This window comes from Lepidochelys olivacea (assembly GCF_965140295.1).
Source record: "Lepidochelys olivacea isolate rLepOli2 genome assembly, chromosome: 13".
In the NCBI taxonomy this organism is placed as follows: domain Eukaryota; kingdom Metazoa; phylum Chordata; order Testudines; family Cheloniidae; genus Lepidochelys; species Lepidochelys olivacea.
Genome location: NC_140423.1, coordinates 28370732 through 28383278, shown reverse-complemented (window position 1 = coordinate 28383278; position 12547 = coordinate 28370732). Strand labels below are relative to the sequence as shown.

General features: G+C 48.3%; 2 protein-coding genes across 4 annotated transcripts in view; one reads left to right on the top strand and one right to left on the bottom strand.

Moving 5' to 3' along the window:
• The window catches only part of NECAB3 (N-terminal EF-hand calcium binding protein 3), a 98169-nt gene that overhangs the window by 22716 nt on the left and 62906 nt on the right, over window positions 1-12547 (bottom strand). The window lies entirely within an intron of this gene.
• ACTL10 (actin like 10) lies at window positions 2628-3746 on the top strand (the record flags this gene model as incomplete). The annotated part of the gene is made up of 1 exon (XM_084645304.1): window positions 2628-3746. One exon carries the CDS (start codon window positions 2628-2630, stop codon window positions 3744-3746), a length of 1119 nt encoding a protein of 372 aa, XP_084501430.1.

Sequence of the window (12547 nt, the reverse complement as noted above, 5' to 3'; positions counted from 1 at the left end):
CAGCACACACACATACACACACGTGTACACACAGGTCTGTGAGGTCATGGGAGCTAACAATCCCTTTCTAGGAACAGAAGCCACATGGGGTAGGGGAAGATTCCAGAACTTCCAGGACAGCGTCCCCCCCACTGGAACCCTTCCTTCCTCACCAGCAGTTCCAGGCCGCACCCGGGAGCCCTAATGTCTGTCCTAGGCCAGCTCCAAGAGGATCCAGGGGTCAGAGGGGAGGGGAGATGGACATCATCAGGTGAGGGCGTCGTACCATACATGACTCCATCTCAGCAGGGAGGGTATCAGAATCTGGGTTTGTGTGGGGCTGCAATCAGGGAGCACTTCCAACACATCTCCCCCAGAGAAATGATGCTCTTTTAGGGACGGGGGCCCTAAATGCAACATAAAGGCCCATTCAGAGCCCTAGAACACATCCAATGGCCACCCTCGCCCTGTGACAAAATTGAGCTGCAGGGTTTTATAGCTGGGGAATCTGAACTCCAGGAAGATCCTAGGGCCAGTCAACATGGCTGAGCACATTTGGGTTGGAATTTAATAACCCATGAACATTTCTTTGCCAAGTGTCAAGCTGCCCAGGGGAGCGCTCAGCAATGCCATGCTGAGGTCACTGTTGCTATCAACCCATTCAGCTGGGGGCAGTGAAGGGTGGGGAAAGAGAACAGGAGAAACAAGTGAGAAGGGGACGGCATGGAGGAGACTGAAGAACATTGGGTTTAACTATATGATCGTGTTAGATAAGGTAACCCCAAACAGTGCACCTGGTGCTGCCCAGGACCCTGGATCCCTGACACCAAGGTAGTCTGTCTGCATGGCTGTTCCAGAGCCATGGACCCCCGCCACCTGCCTGGTGGGCTGCTGAGAAGCTGGGCGGGTGAGCTGACAGGACAGTAGGCAAGTTTCTGATGGATCCTGCCAGGTTTCCGGAGGAATTTCATCAAAATCGAACTGTTTCCTCAAAATGCTTTGATCTTACCAATCTGCAAAATCTGACAAAAAACATGTCATTGCAATTTTTCCAACCAGCTCTACTCCCTTCATCGCCAGAATGGCCTTTGCTGTGCCTTTGCTGTGCTATCCTGGGTAGTCCTGCACTATTTAACATGGCCCAATGTGGGGGGACAGACATTTTTAGGAGAGTTGCCCAACAACAGCAAGTGACCTCAGCTCAGTGTGTGCCATGGACAGCCCTAGGACAGGGAGGGTGTTATACTTTCATTTCTCAGAGGGTTGCACCGTAAGGTGGAGAACATCATTCCATTCCAAACCCCAATTTTCAGCTGCTCACAATTTTCCTTATACATTTCCTTTGGGAGCGAAATTTCACACCATAGCCCAAAGCTGGGGGCTTTGTTTTTTAATTTGAATAAAATCCATTTGGTCCTTTCTGAGGTGCGTGTAAGGGGGGTAAGGGGTGGGAAGGCTTTGTGACCATTTGATAGGCTAAGACAAGTGATAAAGGCCTGAACACTGCTTCCACTAACGGATCCACAGCCTCCACTGAGGAACGTGCGTGTTTGCCAGGTTTGCACAGTTTTGATTTGGAAAGAACAGTTGAAAATGCCACACCGAGCACACACAGGATGTCATTTTTAGCACCTATTAAAGATCGCCCTTACCAATATGCATGCAGGTATCAGTTGATGAGGGGGGAAATGCAGGTTTCAGGGAGAATCAGCACAAGGTCTAAGCACTGTTTAAGTCTTTAGGGTGAAGTGATACATAGCATCACTCAAACCCTCTGTTCATAGCACAGACCCTCTGAGTTGTGATGTATTCTTAGGCAAATACATTGGCAATAACTTTCAAAGGGCTGTAGCACCTGATTATCTAGCCCTGGGGAAGCATCAGTGCATCTCTGGCCTCGTGCTCACTCTGTGTACTCATGGCTGCACGCGTGGTGCACATTCTGCTTGGTACCCGCACAAGGCAAGATGGTTATCAAGCCACATTGGCACAAACACTGGGAGCTGCCACGTACATGCGGCCCTGCTAAGACAGAAATGCCCTACGACCCGTCTGGGGTAGGAAAACCAGGCCCAGGCCGTAGATAGTGCACTAGAGTCAAGATTTAAAGTTAATGTGGTAGGGCATCCAAATCCCCTAGGCAGTTTTGAAAAATCACAGCCTAGGAGCACCAAAGCAGCAGTCTGGATTGCCATTCTTCCGGATCATTCCTTTGGGCTCTTGGAGCACTGTCCTGTTGTGACGGGAGCCTGTTTCAATGCAATGTGTTGCTGAGCAGACGTACCAGCATGATTGTGTTTACGTGACAAGGCATGATGAGATGGCCAAAAGTGTCCAAGCAGACCAACTCCAGAAGGGGGCAACTCCACGGCACATCCAAGTCACTGCTGCTGAGGAACCCCCGGCTTGTGGGCATGTCCTGACTCTTGATCATTGCGTTTCTCAGCTGTAATCCCGCATTCACAATGGGTTTGTATTTAACTGGTAACGTGACTAGACACTGCATTATAGATCATCCGTTTGCTCTGTTGCAGGATGAGGCAAGCTTTCCAATTCCCTTCTTCCCTCTAATCCCTGACTGTGCGTCTTCCCCATCCTGACGTCAGAAGTGGATAAAGCTCAGACAGTTTGGTGGTGCAGATAACACTATGGGAAAGGTTGCGGTTGTCATCGACAATGGTAGTTGCTTCACTCGAGCCGGCTTTGCTGGAGAGGACAAGCCAAAGTCTGTGCTGAAGACCACGTCCATGCCTCCCACCTGCCCAGCTGTGATGCGGGAGATCCCATGCCATCTCGCTGCTACTGGCTGTGGGACAGGGGGTGCCAGGGCACCCAAAACCCACCCGCTCAGGCATGGCATCATCACTGACTGGGAAGCCATGGAAAATCTGTGGAGCCACCTTTTCTTCTGCGGGCTGAGACTGTCCCCTGAGGAGCACCCACTGCTCATGACCGACTCTCCCTCCTGCCCCACAACCAATCGGGAGAAGGTGGCCGAGGTGTTCTTTGAGGCCTTCGCTGTTCCAGCCTTGCACGTGGCTAACACAGGCCTCCTCTCCCTCTGCTCCTGTGGCAGGGTCACTGGCCTGGCTGTGGAGGCTGGGGCTGGGGTGTCCCATGTCACTTCCATCTGCGCTGGGCAGATCTGGAGGGAAGCCACGTATCGCCTGGACGTGGCTGGGTTTTTCCTTTCCAAGCACATGCATACCCTGCTGCTGAAGAGCTCCAATGACCCACAGCTGCTATATGCCTTGCAGAAGACGACGGTGACCCAGCTGAAGAAGCAGTGCTGCTACGTGTCCATGGACTATGAAGGAGACCTCCAAGACAAAGCTCACCAGTTCCCAGTGTGTTTTAAGACCCCTGATGGGCACTGGATAACTCTGGATAAGGAGCGGTTCTGCTGCCCAGAGCCACTCTTCCAGCCAAAACTGCTAGACCAAAATTCTCCAGGCATTCACCTTTTAGCTTTCCAAAGCCTCCAGAAGGTGCCAGACGAGTGCAAGGGGGACATTATCGGTAACACTGTGTTATCAGGGGGCTCATCAATGTTTCCTGGTTTCCCTGAGAGGATGTGCTCAGAGCTGGATGCCTTGTTATATGGCAAAGGCTACCGGATTAAAATTCTGGCTGCCCCAAAGAGGAGTATGGCAGTCTGGGCTGGAGGCTCCATGGCAGCCTCGCTTAAGTCCTTCCGGCATATGTGGATGAGAAAGGGCGAGTACCAGGAGTGCGGGGCAGCATATGTGCACAAGAAGTTCAATTAGTTTCTAATAAATAACCACTGTTCTGGCTATCTGTCTGCCCAAAATGGTATAATTCTGCCTATACAATTAAAGCCAAGGCAGGAATGCAAAGGTCTCTGTAAAAAAGAAAGCAATGCATCTGGCATCCCAGTTTCCTGTTGTCTCTCCAGGGGCAGAGTTAAGGTTGTCATGATCTGAGTGCATATGAGTGCATTGTCTGAGAAATACCACCTTACTCCTGGATTTCCTGAGTTTCTATTTCTGGGGCTATCTACACACAAACTGGAATCAAAGTAATTAAACTGCTTTTAATTCACACCTATGAATGTTTCAATGGAAGTCTGTGTGTGGCCACTCTTAATCTGAAACACGCGTCGCCACGTATAGGCTTACACCAAAATAACTGACGCTGGCATGAATGAAAACTGATTTAATTATTTTGGTTCCAGTTTGTGTATAGACAACACTAAGGCTCTGAGACTGTGCCTTGCAGGGATACAAAGCACCCAACACGGATGTGTTGCTGCAACTTTAACTTCACCTTAAAGTTTTGTTGGAGAATTTCCTTATTTTTTTTTAAAGTCCCTGAATTTCACTAGAAAGGATCTTTGTCCTGAAGATTGTAGAAGAAATCCCCAATCGAGCTGTTCATATGAATGTCAGGAAGAGAAACACCCTATTTGTCGACTGGACCTTCTCCAGCAGAACTCAGGAGAGCCACATGGAGCAGGGTTGGGAGGAGAGTAGAGGTGCAGATGATAGCATATATAGAAAGCATTCTTTCCCAATGTTGCATTAGCAAGATTCCTAATACAAAGTTAATAATTCTGGTTTTGACATTAAATCAGATAACCTATGGTGGTGGACATCGGCTCTCAGCTCAGGGAGGCTAGTTAGCTAAGTTTCTCTCTCTCTCTTTCTCTCTCATTTTGTTATAAAGTGACAAAAATTAAGAGACCTTTTCCGTTCTGAATACTGCTATTTTTAGGATGCCATAACTCAGGAACTCCTTGTACATTTCACTTCAAATCAAGCAGAAAAATTCTACCTTAGACCCAGACCCAACCTGTCAGTTTTGAGGCTCGGGCAAGTTTTGGTCTTGGATTTTAGGGACTTGGTGCATAATTGGCTCAATTCTGGAAACTCAAGACCCAGTTCTCTGCAAGCATTGCTCCTCTGAAATTAATGGAGTTATGCCAGCATTCTTGGCTGCCCCTCAGTTGGCCACTTTAGCTCTAGAGAGGCTGCTGCCTAGCAATACTCTGAGAAAGGGAAATACTATCACTGAATCCGCAAGCAGAGTTTTCTTTGCTGATACTTCTTGCTGCGGGGACAGTGCAATGGGTGTATCTCAGAAGTGGTTTAGGGATGGCCTCAAACTTAATTCAAATCTGCAGAATGAAATTTATTCCCAGTACAAGTATCCCCTCTACAGACTTTAAGGCCCCTTCAGCTCTTCATATCCAGGGACCAAGTCTCAGAGTCACACTCAGGGGCAAGTCTTGAAGTCACTGATTACTCACTGCAAAACTACATCTTGGTGACCTCACAATAGCAGTTTGGTGGCTTTTACAACTGGCCTATTAGTCAGAGGCATATCTCCCAAGAGGTGGGAGGCAGCAGAATTACCCGGACCTCCCTCCCAAGGAAGAGTGGCTGTTACCGTGAGGAAGCCCCAGCATGAGAAATTATATCTCGAGAAAGACAATCAGAATGCCAATGCAAGGGTAGGAGGAAAGATCTGGAGAAGGAGGTAGTGTGATTCAAACACTGTTTTAGAAGAAGAAATTTGTAAGTATCCACTGAGGACATACCCAAGTTACTGGGGTGTCATCATTAGGTTATTCACTGTTATTACGTTTCATTAGTTGCCAGTTTGCAAGGTGCTTTAGGGATAAAAAACCAGACAAGTCCCCGTGCCAAGGAGCTTACAACCATTAGCAAGAGGGACCAGTGGGCTAACCAAACACAAAAAGGAAGAGAGGAAAACACACATAACAGTCACTTACCATAGACACAACTCATACCCTGCAAACACAACATGCATACACTACATCAGAGGTGGGCAAACTACGGCCCGTGGGCCACACCTGGCCCGCGGGACCATCCTGCCCAGTGCTGAGCTCCTGGCCGGGGAGGCTCGCCCCCAGCCCCTCCCCTGCTGTGTCCCCCCCCACCACCGCCACGCCAGGGCAGTGCTCTGGGCGGTGGGGCTGCGCACTCCTGCAGGGCAGCGCGGTGGGTGGGCTGGCTCTGGCCAGGCAGTGCGGCAGCCACACATGCTGCTCTAAGCGGCATGGTAAGGGGGCTGGGCTGGGGGGGGGGAGGTTGGATAAGGGGCAGGGAGTCCTGGGGGGCAGTTGGATGGGGTGGAGGTTCGTGGCGGGGGGTCAGGGGACAGGGAGGGGTTGGATAGGCATGGGAGTCCCGGGGGGCCTGTCAGGGGGTAGAGGTGTGGATAGGCGTCGGGGCAGTCAGGGGACCGGGGGGTTGGGGTCCTGGGAGGGGCGTTTAGGGTTGGGGGGGGTCTTGGGAGAGGCTGTCAGGCGACAAGGAGCGGGGCGGGGGTTGGATGGGTTGGGGGTTCTGAGGGGGCAGTCAGGGGGCGGGAAGTGGGAGGGGTGGATAGGGGGCGGGGGCCAGTCTGTCTGGGGAGGCACAGCCTTCCCTACCTGGCCCTCCATACAGCTTTGCAACCCCAATGTGGCCCTTGCAGGAGATAATGCTGCCCGCTTCTTGTTTACAATGCCACCTGAAAGTGAGAACAGGCATTCGCATGGCACTGTAGTAGTCAGCGTTGCAAGATATTTACCTGCCAGATGCGCTAAAGATTCATATGTACCTTTGTGCTTCAGCCACCATTCCAGAGGACATGCGTCCATGCTGATGATGGGTTCTGCTGGATAATGATCCAAAGCAGTGCAGAATGATGCATGTTGATTTTCTTCGTCTGAGTCAGATGCCACTAGCAGAAGGTTGATTTTCTTTTTTGGTGGTTCAGGTTCTGTAGTTTCTGCATTGGAGTGTTGCTTTTTTAAGACTTCTGAAAGCATGCACCACACCTCATCCCTCTCAGATTTTGGAAGGCACTCCAGATTCTTAAGCCTTGGGTCAAGTGCTATATCTACCTTTAGAAATCTCACATTGGTACCTTCTTTGCGTTTTGTCAAATCTGCTGTGAAAGTGTTCTTAAAACGAACAACATGTGCTGGGTCATCATCTGAAATGGCTATAACATGAAATATATGGCAGAATGCGGGGCAAACAGAGCAGGAGACATACAATTTTCCCCCAAGGAGTTCAGTCACAAATTTAAAAAACATTTTTTTTTAATGAGCATCATCAGCATGGAAGCATGTCCTCTGGAATGGCGGCCAAAGCACGAAGGAGCATATGAATGTTTAGCATATCTGGTATGTAAATACCTTGCAATGCTGGCAAAAGTGCCATGTGAACATCTGAACATTTCTGGTAACATTGTAAATAAGAAGCAGGCAGCATTATCTCCGTAAATGTAATCAAACTTGTTTGTCTTAGTGACTGGCTGAACAAGAAGTAGGACTTAGTGGACTTGTAGGCTCTAAAGTTTTACATTGTTTTGTTTTTGAGTGAAGTTATGTAACAAAAAAATCTATATTTGTAAGTTGCACTTTCATGATAAAGAGATTGCACTACAGTACTTGTCTGAGGTGAATTGAAAAATACTATTTCTTTTGTTTATCATTTTTACAGTGCAAATATTTATAATAAAAATAATAATATAAAGAGAGTAGTGTACACTTTATATTTTGTGTTGTAATTGAAATCAATATATTTGAAAATGTAGAAAAACATCCAAAAATATTTAATATATTACAATTGGTATTCTGTTCCTTAACAGTGCCATTAATTGCAATTATATTTTTTGCGTTAATTGCTTGAGTTAACTGCAATTAATCGACAGGCCTAATTCAAAAATATAAAAAATAACTTGTTTTATTAGGAAAATACAATATTTTGCATGATCTATATCTATTATGACAATACATTAATCTGTGTGTATATGCAAAGCTCCCTGGTGAAGTAAGGCTATGTATTAATCTAGAAGATACACACAATAAACTAACAGGCACACATGCAAGCTCTGAAGTGCAGGCGCATCTCATTCCCACCACATACACATTTCAAGTGGTTAGCACTCAGTGTGAACTCTGGGTCACTCAAACGGGAGGAGAAATGAATCACCAAAAATATCAGAAGCCTATCAGACTTTTCTCCTTGCTGGGTGTTGTGAATTTACTCTCCACAGTGCGTGTCCCCAAAACAGATTCCCACAATATTGTCAAGGTTGAATGTATCCCATTCCTATTGCGTCTCACTCTGACCCATGGAGAAGTTGAGGGCTCCATAATTTTGTAAGCCCTGAAAGAAAGCACTTGAATTTAACCCTGTCAATGCTGGCATTTCCAAGAGTCTGTGCAGGAGGAAGGGGGCGAGTGTTGTATATAATGAGGATCCAGGCTCACTCAAGCCTAACGCTTGAGGGCTTGTTCAGTCCTGCTCATTGGGGCCGTAGATTTGGGAGAACCCACACCTAGGCTTTTGTACACATTCACATGTTTGTGAACAGTTCACATGTCAGACAAGCCTGCGCAGGAATGTCGCAACAGACCAATGGTCTCTCGAGTCCAGGAGCCAGGACTAGGAGGCAGTGCGGACCAATGGATAGAGTTCTAACCTCAGCCCTGCCACTGACTTGTTGCAAGACCTTGGGCAAGTTACTTCCCCTTTCCTGTACCTCAGTTTCCCCAAATTAAAATGAGTGAATGTCCACAATGTGAATAAAGGTTGCAAAATCAATGATGTTTCATTTTGCTATATCTGGATTCCACTGGGCTAACAGCCACATTCCAGCTGGCACACAATTCTTCTTTCCAAAGGGTCTGGCTCTTCCATCCCCTCCTCTGCTCTGGCAGATGAGAAGCTGCGGTTACCTCACAGTAGGGAGGTTTAGAGATGATTACCTAGTCCCCTGCCATTGCTTCAGCTGCTCCTCACTGGGAATGAACAGATGGCCTTCCTGAGCCCCCGTAGTTACCAGTGCTCCCTGGAAGTGCCTGCCATCACTTGCTGAGGTGAAAAGGAAGGGATTTTTGGCCAGATAAACTCTTAGTGAAACTCCATATACAGGGTGAACAGCACAAGGCTCACCCACCATTTTAGAGCACCTTGAGCCCCAAGGTGGCTCTCACTGGGGTCCTGAGCTTAGCTCCTCTGATTGTTCCCAAGAGCTTTGGAGAGGAAGGACGGCCCAGTTGTTAGGGTGTCGGCTTAGAACTGAGAAGACCCAGATTCAATTTCCTGCTTTGCCACAGATTTCCTGTCTGACTTGGGCAAGACACTCAGTCTCGCTGTACAGAAGGGGAACTGAGGCACAATGGAATTAACAGCACTGCCCTGGCCCTGTGGGAATGTCTACACCGCACCTGGGAGTGAGGCTCCCAGCCTGGGTCTATAGACTTGTGTAGGTGGGACTCATCCTAGCGTGCTAAAGAGAGCTGTGTAGTGGCTGGAGCTCAGGCTCTCAGGCATCTCCCTCAGGCTCAAGAGCCCAAGCCATGTCTATACAGCCGTTTGTAACGTGCCTTGTGTACCCGGGCTGGGAGGCTCACTCCCAGAGACAGTGCAGGTGCGCCCACAGGGGTGTTGTGAGGATAAATACATGACAGCCTGCGAAGTGCTATGAGATCTACCGATGAGAAATGCTATAGAAGAAGTAGGGATTATTAACTAACATGTAGCTAATTGTACTATTACAAGGGTGGATTCTGAAAAGCTCGACATGCCCCACCTTAGCGTCTTTGCTTCAAGACCCAGCCCCCACCTTACAATAGCGCCAAGATACAACAGCACTCACGCATGGGGCTGCAACGCCGCCCACACCAATTTGGCCTGGCTGCTCCTCTGTCATGAGCATCATCCAGCTGAGAACCCCATACCACTGAATTACTCTTATGACAGGAAGATCCCCTACTTTTGGGTGCCATACGACTGTCACAAAGCCTAGGTCTGCAGCAATAATCAGTAACATTCATTTCTAGGTTTTAGAGTAACAGCCGTGTTAGTCTGTATTCGCAAAAAGAAAAGGAGGACTTGTGGCACCTTAGAGACTAACCAATTTATTTGAGCATGAGCTTTCGTGAGCTACAGCTCACTTCATCGGATGGCAACGGGCTTTGTTGCAAGGATAAGTTCCTGGGTTAGTGGTTCTGTTGTGTGGTATGTGGTTGTTGGTGAGTATTTGCTTCAGGTTGCGGGGCTGTCTGTAGGCAAGGACTGGCCTGTCTCTCACAAATCTTGAACCACTAACCCAGGAACTTATCCTTGCAACAAAGCCTGTTGCCAATTGTGCCCACATATCTATTCAGGGGACACCATCACAGGGCCTAATAACATCAGCCACACTATCAGAGGCTCGTATACCTGCACATCCACCAATGTGATATATGCCATCATGTGCCAGCAATGCCCCTCTGCCATGTACATTGGTCAAACTGGACAGTCTCTACGTAAAAGAATAAATGGACACAAATCAGATGTCAAGAATTATAACATTCATAAACCAGTCGGAGAACACTTCAATCTCTCTGGTCACGCAATCACAGACATGAAGGTCGCTATCTTAAAACAAAAAAACTTCAAATCCAGACTCCAGCAAGAAACTGCTGAATTGGAATTCATTTGCAAATTGGATACTATTAGTTTAGGCTTAAATAGAGACTGGGAGTGGCTAAGTCATTATGCAAGGTAGCCTGTTTCCTCTTGTTTTTTCCTACCCCCCCCCCCCCCAGATGTTCTGGTTTAACTTGGATTTAAACTTGGAGAGTGGTCAGTTTGGATGAGCTATTACCAGCAGGAGAGTGAGTTTGTGTGTGTATGGGGGTGGGGGGGATGTGAGAAAACCTGGATTTGTGCAGGAAATAGCCCAACTTGATTATCATGCACATTGTGTAAAGAGTTGTCACTTTGGATGGGCTATCACCAGCAGGAGAGTGAATTTGTGTGGGGGGGTGGAGGGTGAGAAAACCTGGATTTGTGCTGGAAATGGCCCACCTGATGATCACTTTAGATAAGCTATTACCAGCAGGACAGTGGGGTGGGAGGAGGTATTGTTTCATATTCTCTGTGTATATATAAAGCCTGCTGCAGTTTCCACGGTATGCATCCGATGAAGTGAGCTGTAGCTCACGAAAGCTCATGCTCAAATAAATTGGTTATTCATTTCTAGAGGAGATAGCAGATGCAACTCCTGTTGCAAAGCTTGAACACAGTGTCTCAAGGAAGAGAAGAGGGGTTTATGATTTAACTGCGTCATTGGGAATGCTCGCCCAAATCCGCTGAGTAACCTGGATTACATGGAGTGGGAAACGTTTCTGTCAGGAGACAAAAAACCCCAGAGGACACAACCATTAATTGAGCCAGTGTCCCCATGGCTTCAAATGTGCAGAAGTGTCAGCCAGAGCCAGCTCTCCTCTCCAGCCTGAGAGGGAGGGGACAGCAGCTGTTAATATAGCTTCTCACCTCAGCCACTGGGAGAGCACTTGGCAGAGGCAACGTTATTGCAGGTGTACTTTCTTCTGTGTTTTAAACGAATCTCCTCATTTACCTGCCAGGCCATGAATAAGCACCTTCTAGAGAAGCAACTAAACGGGCCCCGGCCTTGGCTGCCTGGGCAGGTCTACACTGTAGGTCAGCTCACCACAACGCCGTTCAGGTGGTAACGGGAGCTCAGTGTGGGCTAGCCAGGAACTTCCCACGTGGCTGGAGGTGGGCCAGAAGCAGGAAGGCTGGAGTCCAGTTCAGACTGAGCTCCCCCAGCATGTGAGGTGTTATTTGGAGTACCGGGTCAGGGTTTCGCAACTGCACACCCAGGTACACACCCAGCCACCAGGCAGCTGAGCATCAGGCAGAGTGTCTCAACCCAGGCTGGCTAAACCAAGAGCAAGACAGCACAGCGACAGATACAAACCACTTATCCTCATGCAAAGGGGTTGCTCTACATGGAGGCTGAGGTTGCATGCGCCTCTTGAACCATCGGGATGTCCACAGCCCGGTCAAATGAATCCAACCCCCAAGGTCTCTGGCATGGTTTTATGAGCCCAGGGGGGTGAGGGGTGGGGGGGTCGGGGATGGCAGCAAGTGGGAGGGAACAGCTTTCCATCCTCTGAGGAAACCAAAGCTACGCAGTGTTCCCCACCAACTCCCCCACCTCATCTCCTTGGCTGGTATGGTGAGAGCTCCCCCTGCTGTTTCAATCTCTTGCCCCAGCTGTAAGGAAATCCAAATAAAGAGACTATTACAAAGGGATCAGGGCATTGGTTTTGGGGGGGACCTGAATGTGGGCTGGGGATTCCTGAATAGACTCCAACTGTGCACAGTCTCATTCTCTCTAGCTAAAGCTTTGGGCACTGAAATCACTGCCAACATCATTCTTTTGTATTTGCGTGATTTGCACAAACTCAGACGCTCTCTTCTGTTTACTGCAAAAGCCGTCTGGAACTAATTACCCATGGACCCTCCCTAGGATCCGCTGAGGAGGAAAGGTACAGAATGCAAATTTGTTGGCTTCCAATGTAGCCTTTCCAAGGGGCCCATTATTCATCCGCTACAGTGATTCGCTACAAGCAAGCATAGGAGAAACAGGTGTTCATAAATTATTTGAAAACAGGGCAATGGAAAGCAGTAAATAAAACAAAAGATGTCTAGGTTTTAATCTGGCGGTCTCAAAGCACTTTACGAAGAGGACCAGCATCTTTATCCCCAGTTTACAAATGGGGAAACTG